The sequence below is a fragment of the Perca flavescens genome, chromosome 4, assembly GCF_004354835.1.
Source record: "Perca flavescens isolate YP-PL-M2 chromosome 4, PFLA_1.0, whole genome shotgun sequence".
Classification (NCBI taxonomy): Eukaryota; Metazoa; Chordata; class Actinopteri; order Perciformes; family Percidae; genus Perca; species Perca flavescens.
This window is the reverse complement of record NC_041334.1, coordinates 28,211,954-28,234,207: the sequence shown is the minus strand read 5'-3', so window position 1 is coordinate 28,234,207 and position 22,254 is coordinate 28,211,954. Positions and strand designations below refer to the sequence as shown.

At 43.9% G+C, this 22,254-nt stretch overlaps 1 protein-coding gene across 3 annotated transcripts in view; it reads left to right on the top strand.

Moving 5' to 3' along the window:
- Nucleotides 1-22,254, top strand: part of srgap2 (SLIT-ROBO Rho GTPase activating protein 2) — a 60,448-nt gene that overhangs the window by 16,473 nt on the left and 21,721 nt on the right. For 2 of the 3 annotated variants that reach the window (XM_028575799.1, XM_028575798.1), the window contains exon 2: nucleotides 18,432-18,624. In XM_028575799.1, the coding sequence (XP_028431600.1) occupies nucleotides 18,432-18,624 (193 nt within the window). Of the gene's footprint in view, nucleotides 1-17,248; nucleotides 17,386-18,431; nucleotides 18,625-22,254 lie in introns of those variants that run through there. The other variant, XM_028575800.1, reaches the window with a different exon arrangement.

Below are 22,254 nucleotides of genomic sequence, written 5' to 3'. Positions count from 1 at the left end.
GCCTGCTAAAATCGCACTAAATTTCAGTAAAACGAAACAAACTGCAATGTTTTGGCATGACCATCCTCTATTAAAGCCACTATTGTATCCCCACACAACACGTTGACACTTAATGCCCATTGTTTTCAGCGTCTTTGTTACCGATAACAGCCAGGAAGGCTTACAGTATGTGTGAGTCAGGTCCCTGGCTGTATCCCTCTCCATTGTGTCCCGCTCGAACTGGGGATGACAATGACGGCCACTGTCCTCTGAGTGAAATACATTGCTGTCATAGCTTACATTCTACATGCTCCATATGCACACAGCACAGCTGGCCTCAGCACAGCATTGAGGCCATTTTGAATTCATGAATTATTTTGTTGTCTTTGGTACAACAAGGAGAATGTGTCTGATTTCTAGCCAGGAGGGAGGGAGGGAGCGAGCGAGCGAGAGTCTGTGATTTTCCTTCTTTCTGAAGAAGTGCATAGAAAGAAAAAGCGGGAGCTCTCTCCTTTAGCGAGAGAGAGAAAAAGAGAGAGAGAGAGAGAGAGAGAGAGAGAGGAGTGTATGCCTTATGTCTGGGAGCGGGAGAGTCAGAACAGCAGGACTCAAGATCAAACAGGCTTCCTCTGCGGATAAGAAAAAGAGCCAGCCAGGGAGAGAGAAAAACACAGGCAGGGAAGGGATAAAGCAAAGCGAGAAGAGAGCTCTTTGTAGTCTTTCAAAACTAGAGAGAATTGTTAAAACATTAATGGCACTAATGACTCTCTCTCTTTACTGTCTGGCTCGTGATGATCTGTCCCTGGGAGTCTACTGGGGCAAGTTTAAAACAGGTGTGGACCACATGTCTCCCTCTGGTCTGCTGCGACCTTTGACCTCTTCTCTCCCCCTGCCAGCCACAGACACTCAATTCTGCCGTCAAGAGGGAAGATCGTTGTACACAGCTCGACAGACAACTCTGCATATGTGAAAGTGCATGTTTATGATGCAGAGATTACACCTTGTGTGAAAGTGCTCCCTCTTCTCACCCTTCGACACTGAGGCAGCATCAATAATTCAGCGATACATTGCAGAACACAATGCTACAGACAGCTTTGCTTTTTCTCTCCTTCTGTCCCTCTAGATTTATCTGTCTCCTGTAAGACTGTTTTTATGGCCCCATTTTGTTTCTCTTACCGACTTCCCCCAGTCTGCTCAGTTCTGCCCACTTTGTCTCCCTCCGTTCTCTGTCATGTTTACTAGAGCTGAGAATCTGTCAAACCTCTCACTTTTTCATGCATTCATTAGTGTCGGTTCTTTCCTTTTTCTCCCTGTTGTTTTCCGTACTCTCTTACTCCTGATTTGTGTTTGGTTTTACATATCAGGGATTTCATTCCTGTGTGTCCACTCCCTCTTTCCTTTTGTCCCTTTCTTTTGAAATCTCGTCAAGGCAGTTTTGAGGGGCCGGAGTGGAGGCAGTGGAGGGGAGCTAGGAGGAAAGGGTGTGTCCGCCCACAATGCAGCACTCTATTGTGTTGCGCTCAGTCCAACACGTCCCTCACTGATGCACACCTCACATCACACTCAAAATGGGACACATGTATAGTCATCAACCCTGTGTTCACTCTCCTCTTGTCGGAGGGGTGTATTCTCTTGGTATCAGGGCTGTCCATTCCTGAGCACAGATAGCTTTGTTTTCCATTGTGTGTGTCTGAAGTCTCACAAGACACCAGGCTCCCATGGTGTCAAAGGGCAGGAAGACTGACAGAGAGAGACTTAAACAGTAGGACTCGACAACTGGGCCTATCAGAGGGATGTCAGGAGGAGGATGCTGGGCTTTTAGTCTAAGATACTTCCAGAAGTTTGCCTCATCATTGACCCTCCTCAGGGAGGTCAAAGCTCAGGGTGAGCTAGAGAGCAGCCACTCTCTATTCAGGACCTTGCTCAGACATGCACATACCAAGGGACGCTTGCTTGCTGACATTGAGGAGTGAAACATGCTTTCTGAATTAACATCTACTTAATCGGTTAGACTGTTCAAACTGACAACAGCACTGCTTCAAATAAATGCAAGAGGCTGCGTGGGTGTGAGCGTGTTGTTGCAGGCACCGAAGATGAAATATAAACCAGGAAGTCTAGTTTCAATAATGCATCCATGAGATTGAAGGCTTATCGGATGCCAAAAAAAAAAAAAAAAAACTGTTCTCAGGAGGTTGTACTTCTTTTTGAGGCCGGCATTTTACAGCCAGAAATCAATCATAGCAGCTACAATTTTCTCCTGTCTCTGTGCGTAGGAGGTATGAATGGCAGAATTGGCACAATACCACAAGGTATTATAATTGGAGTGCAGAGTGTGTTGCCCGCGCTTCAAAAAAACTTGAGCCAGGAGTCGTCGACGGTGGATGACCTCGCATTTGTTGGATGGGAGTCCTGTGCGTCGGCGTTCCCCATTGGGCCAACGTGGTGGTCTCAAATCGGTACAAAAACGTGACCAGTTCTTAGGTTAGCAGTGGCATGTCAGGCTGCAGCTAGGAGCGTAGCTGACAGTCCCAACTTGGCTAACTGCAATGATCATCAGACCGAGAAGATGCTTGCTACGACCAATGAGATGGTCATATTTGAGCTGTAGGGACAATCATGTGGGTGGTGTACAATGCTTGCTTAGTATGCAGTTATGTGTGAAAAGCAATAGCGTGCATGTGTGTGTTAGAGCAACACAAAGGCTGTGTTCATTGTGTCACAGCGTCCTCAGGCTGACCTCAGGTGAGCATTCCTCACCCTGCTGTGGGTCACAGACACATCCTCCGAGGCAGGGATCTTCCACTGGGGGTCCGGGAAACCTAGGTGGGGTCCTCAGAGTCACTGTAAGGGGGGGGCCTCCAAATTATGGTACATTTTTGAAAGTTTTTTTTTTATTTTTATTAAAAAGTCTTAACATGAATCAAGCATATTAGCTGATGATAGGCTTACTGGCCTATAGGAAAGGTAGTCGCTAAGATAGCCATCCACGGATACAATGAAGCCTAAGGATGCCAAGTCAAAGTATCTTTATTAGTCTCTCTAAGCCAAGAAGAAATTTGTTTTGGACACAGAGAGAAATTAGAGAAACAAACTCAGGGTTAAAACAATTAGAAAACAAATGTACATTGAACATCTAGGCTACTCAAAGAGCTGTGCTAATTACAAATGACCATTTTCTATAGGTTACTTAGAAAGAAGAAAAAGCCGTCCTTCCTACATTCTTCTGTTCTAACATACATGCCTTACAATCGTTCCAATCTTCCATAAGCATCCATGTATTCAGTCCTAAAAATAAGAAAACATTAATTTATCCATTTATAAATATCCTTACAATCCATTTTTAAATATGCATTCATTCCTTCATTCATATCCACATACATTCAGTCACAGATATACATTAAAAACATGATTTATAAAAATCATGCCAACAGTTATTAGGCTATTTTAATAGCTTAGTATTCTATGCAAAAAAAAAAAAAAAAAAGAAGGTAGGCCTATGTATAAAGGCTTTAAGCCGACCTACATGTAATCGTAGACCCAGTTTAATATGCAACTTCATTTTCTACAAAATATGTTGTAGGGGGTCCAGTTATTTTGACCACTTTGGCTTCCTGCCTGTCCTGTCGTTGAGTTTTTAACTTCCATGTACATGGGAGATTTGCTTAAGGCATACTTGAGTGTTCTGCACTGCGAAATCATGCAGCCTGTAGTGCTGAGGTATACAAAAAGAGTTTTAATTGGGCAGAGAGCTCAAATTGACCCCGATTTGCCCTGCGGCATGGAGATTAATTTAGTCTGATACACCCCAACCACTTAAATGAGTGTACGCAAAATTACACACCTGCCTTACAGAAGGCTCCGCTGCTCCGTATGCAATCATCTGTATAAGTTGCTTACTTACAAATTCATACATTTGTACGACACAAAAGATCATGTCAAATCAGCTTTAACTCAGAAAAGCAAAAAACCAAAGCGAGTCTGTCTGGTTTTGTACTTTTCACTGGCTCCAGGCTGTTACAGAACACCAAGGTTTAAAGAAGTGTGAAAAGTGTAACAGTGCCCCGTGTCCCTCTCTACACAACCGGGCAGGGTGTTACGCAAGTTCCCTGTTTTGAGCTTTCTCTTTTGAATGATGTCATGCTTCTCAGTGGAGGGCTAATCTCTGTAGGGTACAATCTAGTAAAGTTTAATAGAGTGTCTCTATGCCACAGCTCATCCTGTTTGAGGAATTAGAGAACACCGTAGTGCTCTAATTCTAAACCCTCTGCCAGCTGCTGCATTAGCATCATTGTGCGTCTTTTAATGCTGGAAACAAAGTCTGTCTAATTTGAAACAACTGTTTTACGGTCACATTATTTACTAAGGTGTATGTTTTATGCAGGAATGCGTTATTTAATTTCCGAACAAAGCATGGGAGTATGCAATGAGTTTGTCCAACTAGCATGCAGACAGTGATTAGCATAAATGTTTTCACGCTCATGTTAAGCCTGCTGAAATCAAAGACCTGTCTTATGCTTCTCCATAAGCGCATTTCCTACTTTGTCTAAAAGCCCAAAGTATTCATTAAAGGGCTAATCTCCGATGGAAAACGTCTGAATAGAAAGTGGGCTTTAACCTAGTAGTAGTGTGGTGAACTGAACAGTAACCTTTTTACACCATGTATGCATCACGTGGGCCCGATGACCCATAATTACCCTGTGTCACAACAAGGTGTGTGTGTGTGTGTGTGTGTGTGTGTGTGTGTGTGTGTGTGTGTGTGTGTGTGTGTGTGTGTGTGTGTGTGTGTGTGTGTGTGTGTGTGTGTGTGTGTGTGTGTGTGTGTGTGTGTGTGTGTGTGTGTGTGTGTGTGTGTGTGTGTGTGTGTGACTTCCTGTATATCAGTGACTGTTATATGCAGCTACGCCATCAGTCTATGACCCTTCCTCAAGTAATGACTTCTATCTAAGGATTACTGTGATCCCATTCTGGGTGACTAAATGTGATTTTCACAGTTTAAGACCCCTCTCACTATTAAGATAAAGGACCCAGTCTTGGTATTACAAAATGAAAGACGGAAATGGACTGAAACCATAGACTACGGTATTAAAGTATCCATAAACTCAGTAGAACAAGTGTGGTTTATTTGGTGCCTGTTAAAGGTGCAGGGTAAGTCTTATAAAACTAACTTTCTGTCATATTTGCTTAAACTGACCCTATGTTCAAGTAGAACTACATGAAGCAGTTCATTTAAAAAGAAAATCGGGCTCCTCTGGCACCACCTACAGTCTGTAGTGCGATTTGCAAAAATCCACCGCTCCCTGTTCAGATGCACCAATCAGGGCCAGGGGGGGTATCTAACTGTGATGGGCTTAGGAGACAGTTTTGGCCTTTAGCAAAAAGGGGGGAGGGACTGAGACATTTTTTTGCTAAGTCCTGGATCTTCACAATCCTACCTACAGCACCTTTTAAGTCTTTTTTTATAAGCCTTTATTGGTGATTGGATAATGCAACCCACTTGACACTGAATTGAAAGGTTGGTAAAAGACATCTTGATCTCCAGTTAATAACTTTTCTCACCAAGAAACTAACCCTGATATCATGACTGGGGGACAACCCTTTTACACTGATGCTTGGTGTAAAAGGCACTACACAAAGTAAAGAGGAATAGCGAGGAGACCTTAGTTTTCTTTACTTGCTGCTCTTCTTGGTCTACCTCAAGAGAGCAGGATTGTTTTGTTATTATGAGAGGAACTAAATATAAAAGGGCTAAATACCACACGATTACTGCAGAGAAACAGAAAGAGGGGAGCTTTTTTATTTTTAATTTTTTTTAAGATAAATTTTTCGGGCATTTTAGGCCTTTATTTCCGTAGGACAGATGAAGACATGAAAGGGGAGAGATAGGGGGTAATGACATGCAGCAAAGGGCGGCAGGTCTGAGTCGAACCCGCGGCCGCTGCGTCGAGGAGTAAACCTCTATATGTGTGCGCCTGCTCTACCAACTGAGCTAACCCGGCCACAGAATGAGGGGAGCTTTTTCTCAGTCAGAGTCCCCTGGTGCTGCTCTTGTGCCGTTCAATAGGATACTGTTGCGCTGGTGTGTTGTGCTTCTTCATGCACATTGGCCCCTCTCTCTCTCTCTCTCTCTCTCTCTCTCTCTCTCTCTACCTCCCCATGTCTCTGCACCAGAATGCAAGTGATGAAGAATTGAACTTGCCGGCTGAATGTGATCTTGACTGTGGTATATCAAATCAATGAGTAAACTGCATAGTAGACAGGTAGACTTTTATTGATTTCAAATTGGGAAATTGCAGTGCTAAAGCAGCAAAATATCAGAGACACAGCACACATACAGAATATACAAGAAATTATAAATACAAAATAGGATAGAATTCAAGAATAAATATTCAAAAAATAAAGATGAGAAACAAAAATACAAAGGAAAAATGGACAAACGTACAAGTTAGGTACACAAATCTACAACTACTAGTAGCACTGAAGTCCTACTCATGGCCCCTATTAGCAGCCCGTTTTGTCAGTGAAAGTATATACCGCAATGCTACATTCTCCACGGGGTGGAGTGTAGGTAGGGTGGGGCTCTGATCTTCTCACATGCACACCGTAGCTGTTCCTCACGTACCGAGGCTGGGTATCTGCAAGGGTTCTTGTGATAGACTGCCGCCTGGTTGAAATGGAGGCCATATTTCATTGGCCAGCCTGTCACTGCCGGCAACCCCGACTCTCTGAGCTGTTGCCTCTGCAGGAGTCATTACACAGCAAGTCCACTTCTCTATAATGTGCAAACACACACATACATGCACGCATACACACGTTAGCAGCAGGCGTGAGAATGAGTTATACCGCTGGAGCAGCGGGTTGGAGAAAAAAGGGTGAAATGGATGCAGAAGAGGGGAGAGAGGAAGGGGGTGTGTGTGTGTGTGTGTGTGTGATTGTAGTTGCTGCATAGGCTGATCCTGATTCAGCTTTTTCTGCCTTCAGTGATGAGAGCCAAACACTGTACCTCTCTGACGCACACGATATTCCCTGATAATGATATACAGCTTTTACCTCCATATAACCTTAGCATCTTATACTTTGTTAGAACACACAGATGTTGATACACGAGAAATATAAAGCTATAAAGAGAAGATGACCAAGGACAAAATTCATCAGGATTAAAAAAAAGCAAAACATATGTACACACTTGTGCACAAACACACACACACAGACTGTATATGAAAGTGGGCGACATCTGCCATGTGCCTGGGACGCCTTCCACCACATCACTATGTCTTGTGCCACGTAAAGCCCCCCCACCCCGTCTGGGGAAGAAGGTTGTTACTGAAGCCGGAGACAGCGACGATGTGACCTCGAGGTGGATGTGGCGATAGTATCTCATGTTATCGACTGCTGTTCTTGGTCTCATCCTTTGTCTGATGGAACATATCCCCTTGCTCCCACCCGTCCTCCCTGCTGCCTTCCACTGGCACTCAGATAAGGATCGGCAGCCATCAGCAGATACAGCCTTTAACTCGCGGTGCCGCTGCCCGCCCTCTCCTCTAAACTCTCATCACCATCTCGAACTTTTTTATTTATTTTTTTCAAAAGCCATTTTCGGCATGCCACTGATGTGTCTTGGAATGCAGTGATAAGACTTTGCTTTATACATACCAGTCACATACACATGTTTAGTATCCTGCTTCTTTTTCCCACTGGGGTTTATGTGTGTGTGTGTGTGTGTGTGTGTGTGTGTGTGTGTGTGTGTGTGTGTGTGTGTGTGTGTGTGTGTGTGTGTGTGTGTGTGTGTGTGTGTGTGTGTGTGTGTGTGTGTGTGTGTGTGTGTGTGTGTGTGTGTGTGTGTGTGTGTGTTGGTACAGTTTGCTGTGCGATAGAGGCTGTCACGCACAACTATTAGACGACAGAGGGAGGCTATTACACACTATGTTAGGCTTCAAAGCGCTGATGCTTCCCTCAGGGGGGTGCCTTTACATGCATGCACACTTGCCCACAAAGCCGTGAAGGTCCCCATTAGTCATTGGTGCTGACCGGATGAATTCTGACAGACGAGTGAAAGGGAAAAAATGAAGAAGGGTTGACAGAACGATTGATGACTATTTAATCTAAAAGTAGGGAGTCATTACACGTCACTCATTCACTGGAATTATGACAAGCGTTAACCTTCTAATAATAAAGATGAGAATGAACCTTTACCCACCCGATGATGTGTCTGCAAATGGAAGAAGTCCCACAACCATCCGTCACTGTTTGAAAGTAGTCCCGTGTCTGGGATGATTCTTGCAATGCTGGATGCTAAGAGAGAGTCCAAGATTGTCGAGGTTGATTTAACTTACTACACACACTGTCAGACAGACCACTCGCGCAGACAGACACACACTCAGCGGGCTCCCTCCCATGCTTGTGTTGTGGATTAGTCAAATCCCCTGACTGGCTGCTAAGCTGATTAGTGGGGGTGTTCTGCACTGGTCATTTGGAAACACTGGAAAGATACCTATCCATACCTCCTCAGACAGATGGCGTAGGTCGCGATACTGTCATGGTTTTAATCTCTATGGCGAAGTGTGTGTGTGTGTGTGTGTGTGTGTGTGTGTGTGTGTGTGTGTGTGTGTGTGTGTGTGTGTGTGTGTGTGTGTGTGTGTGTGTGTGTGTGTGTGTGTGTGTGTGTGTGTGTGTGTGTGTGTGTGTGTGTGTGTGTGTGTGTGTGTGTGTGTGTGTGGCTGTTGGAACAGACTGAGGCCCAGATGGCTGTGTCCAGCAGAGACAGGAAATAGGGGACACCAGGTGCCTAGTACCCCTGAGGATCAACTACACACACCTACATTAGCCTAGAGGTCTGTCTCCTATCATGTAAATTGATGAATTGTAAGATAGGACCTCATTAAATCCTGAAACTATTAGTCAACAATTTTTAATAATCGATTAATTGTTAAGTAATTTGTCAAGCAAAATGCTTAACATTCACAGATTCCAACTTCTTAAATGTAAGAATTTGCTGCTTCGCACCATTATAATCATTGCAATTTCATTGTCTCTCAGACACAACAAAACTGAACTAGGGCTGCATTATAAAAGAAAAGGAAAAAAAAGAGCTGGGGCTGCAAAGAAGGATTGTTTTTATTATCTTGATAAATTGCTGATACATTTTTGTCCATAAAGTGGCCATGTCCTATAAAGCCCAAAGTGTGCCTTCCTTCAAATTGCTTGCTTTGTCTGACCAATGGTTCAAAACACAAAGATTTTAAGTTTACTATCGCATCATACAAAGAAAACAGCAACTGCTTACGATGAAGAAGCTGGAAAAGGGGAAGGTTTAGCATTTTTGCTTGAAAAATGACTTAAATGACTAATCGTTTACCAAAAAAGTAGCTGATTGTTTCAGCTCGAGACTGAACGTCGAAACGGTTAATCGAAACGTAGTCGACCGATAAATTAAGAAAATAATGATTGGTTGCAGCTCTAATCTCATCTGAATCTCATCTATCCTCAGATTGGGTAAAAAGTACCTCCCCCAACACACACACACACACACACACACACACACACACACACACACACACACACACACACACACACACACACTGTTGTCTGCTACTTTTCCAGACTGGGTTAGTAGAGCAGGCAGGGGCTGTAAATGGGTGAGGAGCTAGTTAACTTTTGATAAGTCGCCTTTTTCATTATGCATAGAAACCCTAGCCCCCAGCCCCCAGCCCCCAATCTCCAACCCTACAGTCCCACTGTCACCACAGGAGAAGAATCCGAGCATGAGAGGGCTGGAAAGGGCTGCTGGTGTCATGAGGGGTAAGTGTTGCGATAGAGATGTAGTAATATTTTCCTGGAAAGATTGATCCTATTTGTGCCATTAGATTCAGGCAGTGTGATTAGTTAATACTACTTGAGCATTAGTCCGAGGTGAAATTGATAGTTTCATTGTCGTAGGTGTTTTCCACCAGTTGGTTGACGTGGGAGACTGAGTCCCTCCAGTAGCTTTGTGACCCCTGACCCCTGACCTGTGCTCCCAGCTCACGGAGTGCAAGGAACCCTGACGTGAGCCCACATGGCTCAGACTGTGTGGGCCACAGATGCATTAACACACACACACACACACACACACACACACACACACATACATACATACACACACACACACACACACACACACACACACACACACACACACACACACACACACACACACACACACACACACACACACACACACCTCTCATCTTCCATGAAGAGTCCTCTTTCTATCCTGTCGCTGTGTTCCTCCAGCTGGAGATAAAGCCTATCGCTAGCTAGTGAAGGGTTAATGACTTCCTGATCTGAGTAGTAGTGCAGAGGAATTTACCCCCCGCTGAGTGCCACCCCCCACAATAACTTACCCAATCCCCCCCCCCCACCGTCACCCCCTTTTCTCTCACCTCTCACCGAGCCTCCTCCTCTCGCTCAACTCTACTACCATGAAGCGTGCAACATGGACAAGTAATGGTGATTTCTACACACCAATAGATCAATGGCACTCTCATATCTATCATATCGGAGACTCCAGGAAATCACTGCGCCTGTAAAGCCACAAATTGAGGTCTTTTTAATACTTTTTGTACTGATGTAACAAATGAGATATAAACTTGTTTATTAGTCAGATTTAGGGGGTTCTGGGAGAAGAATTTTGTGACCCGGTTTCGTCATAGCCAGGCACTTCCTCTTTTCCAGTTTCATCTAACTTTAAGTGCATTTCCTAAAAAAACTAAAAAAATCCTCCTTATTCTTCAAACTTTGCTCATTCATTATTAACAAATGCTCATACTGTGGTCTTTTATGTCAGTGAGCCCAACTTCTAGTGTGTGTGTGTGTGTGTGTGTGTGTGTGTGTGTGTGTAACTAAAAGCTCAGAGGTCAGAGGCTTGCTTCCTTGCCTGGCTGAAAGCATCATTCACTACTTTGTTCTCCATTATAAAGTTTGGCCAAAAGTGAAATTTACCAAAGGGACATCAATAACTTCTACCCTCTGAAATCTCCTGTTCCTTACTTATTTATGCTCAAGCACAGCACAAAGTAGCTCTTATATCTCTCATATCCTCTGCTCTCTGCCTGTCTCTCTCCTCTCCTCTGCCACACAGAGCAGGTCTGCAGTGGTTTGGCTTCAGCAGGGGTTTCCAAATCTAAAAGTTGCTAAACTCGTTAACTTGCCTCCTTAAGACGACACTACTTTTCCTAAAGGCTTCAAGCTCTGGGTGAGAGAGAGGAAATGCCTATATAAGTTTTAGTGTGTGTCTGTGTGTGTCCGTGTGTTTGTTTTTACAGGAAAATCCAGACCCAAGGAAAAGACATTGGCTGGAATCTTTCCATTCCTGCAATAGTTTTCCCTCCAACACTTACTGTACTGTAATTTTATCTTTTCCTCTACTCCCCTCCTCACTCGTGTGTGTGTGTGTGCGTGCGTGCGTATGTGCGTGCATGTACAGTGAAGCAGTATTAGGCAGGCATGTCTGGAACTAATATATTCCACCCTGCTAAAGAATCTTATTCGGAAACACTACCTGCAACCTGAGGCTTCAGACTACCTTCTCATTCAACTTCTCAATTCACACACACACACACACACACACACACACACACACACACACACACACACACACACACACCCTTCAACCTGCAAACCCCTGGCCCAGTTTCTCTACTTCTGTCTCTCTCCCCTCTTTTCCTAGCTGGTTTCAGGTTCGGAGTTAGGTTTAAGGTTTATATTGGTGAACTCCACAACTGCCTGTTTTTCTTTAGGCTTTTTCATTGGAAGAAACAGACACACACACCTCAGTCCAACCCCCCCTCCCCCATCCTGCTACACTCTCTCACACACACATGCTTCCTGTAGTTGTTTTAGTATGACCCTCCCCTCCTGTGTGCTCCCTACTGCCAATGAACTGGTCTAACTGACTTCCTGTCTCTCTGTCCTCTCTTCCTGTGTACAGGGATGAATGGACATATTATTCACAGTGACGCAGTGCCCCCCCCACTTACTCACCCTTTACACTGCTTTCTGTTCTTTCTCCTTTTCTTTCTGCTTCTTTCATTCGTACTGAGGACAATAGTATGAGCTCACAGTGGTACAACTCAAAACCATTACCGCCCCCCCTTCTGCTCCCCTCCTCTTCTCCAGCGCTCTGTACTGCAGTATCAGCCCCCGGAGCAACAAAGACCAGGCCTTACTCCATAAACATAGTGTGTACGCACACACACACAAAAAACAGAACCAGAATGGCGACCTCGACGATAGCTAGATTGCCTGGTTGGTTGTCTTGGATTTGCTCAAACTAGTGTGTGTGTGTGTGTGTGTGTGTGTGTGTGTGTGTGTGTGTGTGTGTGTGTGTGTGTGTGTGTGTGTGTGTGTGTGTGTGTGTGTGTGTGTGTGTGTGTGTGTGTGTGTGTGTGTGTGTGTGTGTGTGTGTGTGTGTGTGTGTGTGTGTGTGTGTGTGTGTGTGTGTGTGTGTGTGTGTGTGTGTGTGTGTTCACTGATTACCTGGCACAGGTTGTGGGCACTTCAGTGCTGGCAGAGAGTGTTTAAAGGATTATCTCGGACAACTTGAGTTTCATATTCCAGGTTTTGACCTTTTCTGTTGATTATGACGAAAATCACTGGACTCACCAAAGTTGCTGAGATCAGGAAATCATTTTTTTTAATACCACAGCACTGGTGTCGAGAAAAAGTTGGATCAGTGCATCCCTAATCTCTGCAGTTAACTTGGTAAGTGCAGAGAGGTATCTCGGTAGAAACTGTAAAAATAAGACTAAAGGGTCATAATCAACAAAAACCGAGAGACGCAGACCTGTCATCTGTGTCTCTCTGTCTTCTTCTGTTGTTTGTACGCCCCCCCCCCACCAGCCAGTTCAAGCCTTGTCTCGAACACTCATCGCGTCTACTTGTTAAACAGTTGTGTGTGTGTGTGTGTGTGTGTGTGTGTGTGTGTGTGTGTGTGTGTGTAAACCAGTTCAATAATAAAGGAGGACAGATCTGGGGTGGGGCTTCCAAGAGCAGGCTGGAGAGCTGTCGTCAAAAGAGCTCAGAGTGACAGCTTGGACTCACAGTGTCACATCGCTGTGTGTGTGTGTGTGTGTGTGTGTGTGTGTGTGTGTGTGTGTGTGTGTGTGTGTGTGTGTGTGTGTGTTGTGCCCATAGCCCAGGGTGTTTTCAGGTATAATGAGTGCTAGCAGCAGTATGTGTGGCTCCTGTATCTAGGCCAACTCTGAACAGCATCCAGGCCTCAGCATCACTTCTGTCAGTTCCGAACTACATAGCCTAAAGCTGGTGGTATGTTTACTGCAAAAGCTAACTTCAGCTATAAAAGGTAATGTTTCAGGGAAAACACGACTTTCAGGCTCCACATAGTGCTTGCCAAAAGGGGACTATGTGACTGGTTGGGTTTCCTTTTGGCAGCATCTTGTTTTCCATCTCTAGTTTTATTTTTGGAGTATTCATCACATATTTGTATGCAGCAACATGTCTGCCCGCTGCAGAATTAGCAGCAGGCATTGACCACGATGGTAATCTCATTCTAGTGTGGTTATGCTGTCTCCATCCATCATCTCTCTCTCTCTCTGTTTTCATCTTCCTTTTTCTGGGTCGTAATAAACAAACTAATCAATAATGCATGATGAGGAGCCGCAGGTTGAATAAAATGGCTTGAGAGAGATGGATTTCTGCCATTTCATTGTTTCTACATAGAAAGCCATACACCCTTCCCCCCGCCCCCGCCGAATCAACACAGGTCCATACGACATACATACAAGAGGACTGTCAGCTCTCTGTGAATGTTGAATTTTGGCACGGAATTGTCTTTGTACATGTATATACATATCTACAGTATGTGTGTATATATAGCTCTACACCATAGAAGTAGCGTTGCACAATTATTTTCATTGTTGATTAATTTGTTGATTATTTTCTTGATTTAAAGATTAGTTGTGTTTCCCAAAGCCCAAGATGACATCCTTAAATGTCATAGAGAAGTACAAAAACCAGAAAATATTCAAATTTTAAGAAGCTGGAATCAGAGCATTTTGACATTTCTTTCTCAAAACATTACTCAAATTATTATTATTCAAATCCCATGAATCGATTTTTAAAATAGTTGCCGATTAATTTAATAGTTGACAACAAATCAATTAATCAATTAATGTTACTAGAGCTGCAAAGATTAAACAGTAGGTCTGGTCTCATTTTAAAACAGAATTTCTCAGCTTGATCAGTTTCTTCAGAAGTGAATAATGGCAGATGTTGACTGGTATGGTTTGGAGTGACCATGGGACGTTTGACGTACTGTGACATCACTAAATACCTTAGGTCGACAAGTCCAGTATGTAGACAGGTCTGTTATACAAGAAAATGAAAATCCCAGAGGAAAAGCTGCTTCAAAGGTTTTGCAACCATCTCCTTTTGCAGAGTAGTTATGAGTTTGGTCCTGGTGTTGGTGAACAAAGGGAAAAGTGTATGGACAAGGCTTGTGCAGACAGAGCCAGACAGCCCTCAGCCCTACAGACAGAGGAGGAGGAGGAGGAGGAGGAGGAGGAGGAGGAAGAAGGAAGGAAGGAAAAAAGAGAATAGAGAGCATCAGTAATGTAGAATCCCAGAGCCCGATTACAAGACCTGCTCTCATCTGCCTGGAAAATGTGACTGGGCTGTCTGGAGGGGGGTAGAGGCGTTATATTCCAGTTCACATCCTACTTCTTACTTGGCTCAGGGGATGATGACCATTACAGAGGGATAAGGCCGAAAGAAAGACCCACATCGATCTTCTTCTTTTTTGGGGGGGAGAATTTTAGGCCTTTTGTTTGATAGAATAGCTGAAGTCTTGAAAGAGGAGAGAGAGAGGGGGGATGACATGCAGCAAAGGGCCGCAGGTTGGAATCGAACCTGCTAGGACTCTGTACATGAGGCGCACGCTCAACCAGGCGCCCCACATCGATCTTTTGTGATGGCATCTGTCCTCTTTGCTTTACCAAGCTCCCCGTCTCTCAGCTAACACTCCTCTCTTGTTTGACGATAACAGTGTCTAGATGGAAACGGACACAGGGTTAGCTTTGGTTGAGCCACACAGCCATATAGCGTGCGCCCAGAATCACTCTGTAAGGGGTCTGAGAGGGGTTTCAGGGCACAGTGCATGGCCTCCTTATTATAATAATACATTTTACCCCCATTAAACCTGCGTTCTAAACATTGGGGTCGCATAGGACTGTGGTCACGTTTTTACCTTATGCTTTCATTTATCTTCTTAAAGTGTTGGTTCGGAGTAATTTACCCTAGGGTCCTTTGCACCATGACCTCGAGCCAAACACCCCCCAGAAGCTTTTTTCACCTGGGTCGAACATTGGGCGAGTTAGCGTAGAGTAGCGTTAGCAGCTGAATAGCTTAGCGCAGGGGCTAATGGATTCACGTTTGTATCTCGTAAATGACCCTACTAATAATGCCCGAAATGATACCAAAGGTCTACACTAGTACATATAGGTTATGCACTAATAAAACGATGGATTGGAAAGTTTGTAAGTAAACCAGAAGTTTATGAACACTTGCCTGCTCTCTTCTTCTCTCTGTTGCTGCTGCTACCTGCAGTTAGACAGTGCTTAGGGCCGTCTACAAATTACTACACCGAAAAGAGATACAACAAAAATATTTATTAATTTAATGATTAAATAAGGTAATGTCTCCAAACTTACCTCAATTATTACTTGTCTCCTGCTAGTTATATTACAGCACTTACTTAAAAAAAAAAAAGTTAAATTAAAAAATATTTTTGTTGCATCTCTTTTCGGTGTTGTAATTTGTAGACGGCCCTAAGCACTCGTCTCACAGCAGCAACAACAACAGAGAGCAGGCAAGTGTTATTTACATAAACTTCTGGTGTACTTACAAACTTTCCAATCCATCGTTTTATGAGTGCATAACCTATTTGTACTAGTGTAGAAGTTTGGTATCATTTCGGGCATTATTAGTGGGATCATTTACGAGATACAAACGTGGGTCCATTAGCCCCTGCGCTAAGCTATTCAGCTGCTAACGCTACTCTACGCTAACTCGCCCAATGTTCGACCCAGGTGAACAAAGCTTCTGGGGGGGTGTTTGGCTCGAGGTCATGGTGCAAAGGACCCTAGGGTAAATTACTCCGAACCATCACTTTAAAGGCAGGGTTGGTAATGTTGAAAAGCTAGTAAGATCGGAACTCCGTCTAACCCCTCCCCCTGCCCTTGGGGCTCAGACTCATCAAAACTACTTCATGTCTCATTCACCGGTAAGAAAACGCCTAATATTATCATTCTGAATGTTTAAAACAGACATGACTAGTCCGTTCTCCAGTAGACTCGCAGTAACTCTGGCAGCGGCGACACCTATTGAGCTTAAGCACGTACACTGGAGTGTACGCGCAGCAGGGCAAGGAGGCATTTCATTGGTTCTTTCCAAGCGGATTGGTGATTGGTGGGCGTTTTTACCATATTACAGCAGGTACAGATGATAGATCTTTTTCGCTCCTTTTTCAGAGCCCGTAAGTTATTTATTGCTGTCAAGTGTAAAGACCATTTAAAACAATATATATAAAAAAGTGTATATTGGAAATACTTACCAAACATGCCTTTGAGCTCCTTATGGATGGGAGCACTTGTTTTTGTTATGTTTGTGCATGTGATGCGTCTTGTTGTGTTGGGTCGGTTAATTACAAGGCCGCCTTCTCAAGGTTTTGTGTTGCAGCCTTGAGAGGCAGGACGCAGACTCATTCCCTATCATTGACAGCGCTGCGCAATGAGGAAATTACACATAAACACACACACGCAGACCACAAAAATACACAGACCACGGGACAATAACACATGTTGTCAAAGCAAATATTCCCACCAAGTCATTAGCATAGACACAGAGTGTGTGTGTGTGTGTGTGTGTGTGTGTGTGTGTGTGTGTGTGTGTGTGTGTGTGTGTGTGTGTGTGTGTGTGTTTTTTTTTTTTGTATTTGAGTGTTTGTGCCGTAGTGTCATAATGCTCCTCTGTTCTTGCCTTTTATTCTGTAAAAAAATGAGAGAGAGAGAGAGAGAGAGAGAGAGAGAGAGAGAGAGAGAGAGAGAGAGAGAGAGAGAGAGAGAGAGAGAGAGAGAGAGAGAGAGAGAGAGAGAGAGAGAGAGAGAGAGAGAGAGAGAGAGATCACAGACACATTTAGATATCCCACTTCTCTTTTGTGATAATGACAAACTGCACTCTCAGCTGTTAAACACAATTAACAGCATTAACTGTCCTGCCGGACGCACGGCTGACTGTCTGCCTGTTATTCTGTGTGTTTGAATAAGTGTGTGTATGAGGAGGGGAGCCTATACCGCACTGAAGCCAGGATGGAAACCAAAACCATCCGCTTTCTCTACAGTCACCGTTGTAAAGGTAGGACAACTGTGGTAAACTAGCCATAATACAGCTGCACAGGCTGGCAATTGGTGTGTGTGTGTGTGTGTGTGTGTGTGTGTGTGTGTGTGTGTGTGTGTGTGTGTGTGTGTGTGTGTGTGTGTGTGTGTGTGTGTGTGTGTGTGTGTGTGTGTGTGTGTGTGTGTGTGTGTGTGTGTGTGTGTGTTTTGTTTCTTTACTCTTTAAAAGGATGCATGTGCAGCCGACTTGGCAATGGCAGTCAGCTATGAGAGCATAGCATTAATCTGTCAGCTGTCAGCACTGATCCAGCTTATCACCATCATAGTGTGTGTGTGTGTGTGTGTGTGTGTGTGTGTGTGTGTCCATGGGTGTGCATGCGTGTGCACGTGTTGCTGCCGACGCTTTGTGTGTCCCAGTCTATAACTGCCATGGGCAGTTTTTGTGATTGAATATGGTTACTGAGCGTGTCTGCACTGAGTGCACTCTATTAATTTGAGGCCAGACCTGAGAGCAGCATAGAGGAGGGAGAGGGGAAGGAGGCAGGAGGAAAATGAAAAGTGATAAGCTGGGGTAAATGACTGCCTCTGGAGAGCTGTGTGTGGAAGAGGAAAGCTGATCGCACACACAAATGCACCCATGCATACGAATATGATGACACATGCACAGCAGTCTGTTTTGCCGGCTGGTGGGAGTGGGCTGGATTTCAGCCATTTCTCCAGGCTGCTGTGCCAGGGCCCTGCCAGGTGTTTCACTGGAGCTGGGCTTCATCCACATCAAGCTGTAAAGCGGAAACTGCTTTAGACTTCAGCGTCTTACACATTGTCGTGGCACGTATCTTAATGATAGCACTGCACGGTCTACAGTCAATGTATGCAGATTACGCCCCAGCTGTATGGATAATTGCATGTAGTAATAGAGGCCTTTTTGATTTTTAGAAAACAAACATTCTGTGTATGCTGTCCGTCGTGGCCTCAATGTGTTGTTGATGACACCTGGATTGTGTTTGGCATAATACGTTTTACAAAGAGGTTGAACTCATCTCTGTCCCTCTATCACCCCGGCAGAGGTCCGAGCCCAGCTGGTGGAGCAGCTCAAGTGTCTGGATCAGCAGTGTGAGCTGAGGGTGCAGCTGCTGCAGGACCTGCAGGACTTCTTCAGAAAGAAGGCCGAGATCGAGGTGGACTACAGCCGCAACCTTGAAAAGCTGGCCGAGAGGTTCCTCACCAAGACCCGCAGCACCAAGGACCATCTTCTCAAGTATGGCACGCGCACGCACACACACACACACACACAGCACTACCACACGGGTCAGCAGGCTGGTCGTTATGTTTTACAGCTATTATTACTTTTGGAGATTCCCTTTTAAGATGAAACTAATTTTTTATTTAGCCCTTCAAACAGTGTAGAGCGCTTTCAAGATTAGTGACTTCCTTCCTGAGAAAAGAGAAGTAGAGACGGGCAACAAAAATGACACACAAGGGTGACTAAGAGGGATGGTGAGGAAGGCTATATTGGTTTTTGCCAGTCTGAAAAGTTCAGACTTGCATCACTCACTGCTTCCCACTTTCATCTAATTAAACAACTGATTATAGCTTGTACATTTAAGTAGGATGCTCACTTCTGTTATAAGCAAGATCGTGTGTGTGTGTGTGTGTGTGTGTGCGTCCGTGTATTTTGCCAGAAATTGGCCAGGTGGTGATTTTGTGCTCTGACTATTTTGCAGTGTCTTGCTGTGTGTGTAACCTTGCCCGAACAGGGATTCTCTCCCCACCAAAGAAGGTTGATCTCTCTCTCCCTCACTCCTGTCTCTCTCTCTCTCTCTCTCTCTCTCTCCCCGGCTACCTCATTTATACATAAGATCCATACAAATACACACCGGAGCTCATCAGCTTTAGCAGCTTGAAGTGTTCTTGTATAATTTATCTGCCAAATCAATCAAATTCAGTGGAGCTATATCACAGAGAAATTGAGGCAGAGGGTGCTTTACATTTAGCTATACCTTCTCCCATCCTCGCTCCTCTGTATTTTAGCCTGTGACTTGAAAATGAACCAAGATCCGCCATCACGGAGGATGTTTCATTACCTTTAAATACAGAAGGAGCATTGAGCAAGAAAACAGAGGTGTAACCTGTGCAGAAGTGTCATCAACACACCTTCGATGAGAATCTCTTTAATGATTGATCACTGCTGCTGATCTGAAGTGGCTGTAGGGCTCTGTAATCATTACTGCAGTATCATTAATACATTGTTACTGCAACACTGTGTTTTTATTCCAAACAACCCATGGGGACACAAGTCGCTGTACCAAGTGTGTCGTGATTTGTAGGAAAGCTGTGCACTAATTGCTTACACTTTACACGATTGAACAAAGATGACCCCTTCAGTAGATACCATTCCTCATCCTTCCATGCATCTCAGTAATATGAGATGTGGCTCTCTTAGCCATTGTGTTAAAGGTTGCAAAGACGTAGCATCTGTTTTACTGCTGTTTATGAAATTAGTTGTAAAGAGAATTGATTAAGCAATTAGGAGACGCTTTTTTTTCCCTTTTGTTTGCCTGCTTTGATATTTATCATTTATAATATCCATTTGCAGTAGAGGAAGAACTAGCTTTAGACTTTTTTTTTCTGCTTGTCTTATTTCTTTCTCAGGCTTCCTGTAAACCATGACCTCCTCTACGGCCATCTTCCTCTTTTTCCATGCACTGTTCTTGTTCTCTTTTCTCGTCTATTGTGCACTTTTCCAGAAACATTCATTTCTCTGCTGGGGGGAAAACCCACATCCATGCTCTCTCACGTCAGGCACAGACTAACGGGAATCGATAGGGCCTTTAAACGAAACCCAATTCCACCAAAGAGGGACGCACACACACACACACACACACACACACACACACACACACACACACACACACACCCTCCAGCTCAGATCAATGCTGAGGCAGTTGCAGAGTGTGTTTCCCTATGTTGCATATTGGGGGAGGAAAGGAGAGCAGAGGAGAAGGGAGGGCAAAGGACAGAGAATAAAATATGTAGTTGAGCGGGTCAGCCACTGCCGCTGCCTCAGCAGGTCTGTTCACATCATAATCTGACAAGATGTCAAAATGCAATAGAAAATACAATTCAATCTTAAACATTTATTTCTCTTTCTGCTCTTTTCCTACTCTCGTTTTGCTTGTCTCTTCATCCAACATCTGTGTATTTAACTTCTCCCTGCATCTGCTGCTGTTTAGTCCGGGTGTGTGTGTGTGTGTGTGTGTGTGTGTGTGTGTGTGTGTGTGTGTGTGTGTGTGTGTGTGTGTGTGTGTGTGTGTGTGTGTGTGTGTGTGTGTGTGTGTGTGTGTGTGTGTGTGTGTGTGTGTGTGTGTGTGTGTGTGTGTGTGTGTGTGTGTGTGTGTGTGTGTGTGTGTGTGTGTGTGTGTGTGTGTGTGTGTGTGTGTGTGGATCCCATGGAAACCCCTGGTATTCCTGCTATTTGGCAGACTGCATACAGGAGTGGTAGGAGGTTACATGGTTTAACTGTATTGTGTGTGTGTGCGTGCCCTGAGGCTGACAGACTAATTGGTCACATGGAGAAGCCCTCACAAGTTGCAAACTGATTCAAAGCCAATCCTTATGCTAAATATTAGGCCAGGTTTACAGTTAATAAGCTGTAGCCCCTTACACAACCCATGGCTACAGCGACATATTATTTCACTGTGGGTTTTCACATGGTCGTATGACCACACGTGGACCGGAATGAGCTGTTTTGCATCTGTTGTGTAAATCTGTTCAGTACTAATAGCACAGCATTTCCTTAAGTATAGTGCAGGAATGCAACATTTTTGAATTCCCCAGTCATAGTTACTGTATATTACCCTAGAATTAGATAATGCTAGTTTTACCAACTCAAGTGAGCACAAGTGTTGAAGAGTAAACATTTAATTTGAGCATGGGAAGTTAGAGAGCGTCTTTGTTCTCTCTTTATTTTATTATTTTACCTTTTTATTACTGAAAAAAGTCTCACAAATTACTCCTTTGATTCACAAACTACTTTTCATGGCACTCTAAATCTAATGAAATGTTCCTACAACATACTCTGGTGTCTTTTATTAATAAAATACTTAAAAGTACTGTGCCAGGAATCTAAACGAAGATTCATTAAGAACCATAATCCATAAAGAAAATCAGCATTTGAATTGGGCTTTATAAAATCTCATTGATACCCAATCAGTACTATAAAGGCCTTATTATTACAGCAATTTGTATGACTTTTTATACAAATTTGAAGCAAACTAGAAATAGAAACCAAGTAATGCAACAATATAATCTCATAATAATGATAATGTCATCAATATTAGATTTTTTTTTTTTTCTGGATTTCAAGTCTGTTTTTTGTTTTTTTTACAACACACACACACACACACACACACACACACAGTCACCACAACATTTAATTTTTGTTCTTATTGTACATTGTGCCTGTATTTTGTGCAGCCAGACCTGTTTCTTCATGCTTATTCTTTGTGTCAGTAAAATTCTACAAGTGTATCTGCACCCGGTCACCTCAACAGAGCAGTTGGACCAAATCTTTATTTGAGTAAACATTTATCTGTTCAATTTGCGTCAGTTGTACAAAACTGCCGGCAGCGATGCCCTGTTTAATGCTATGCGTTTTGATCCTGAATGTAAATGACCATTAAGCATTTTCCTTCCAAAGTGGGTCAATGGCAGCACCTGGCCTGCGGACTGACTATGTTCCCAGCGTGCACTTTGAGACTTTCGGAGGGCCAGTGACATTTCAGTGTTTACCTTGTGATAGCTAAGGGTCACGGAGGGTAAGGTGATATTTCACCCAGTGCTGCAGTGCCATTACCATGGCGATCACTGGTGGGCTGAGAGCGACATG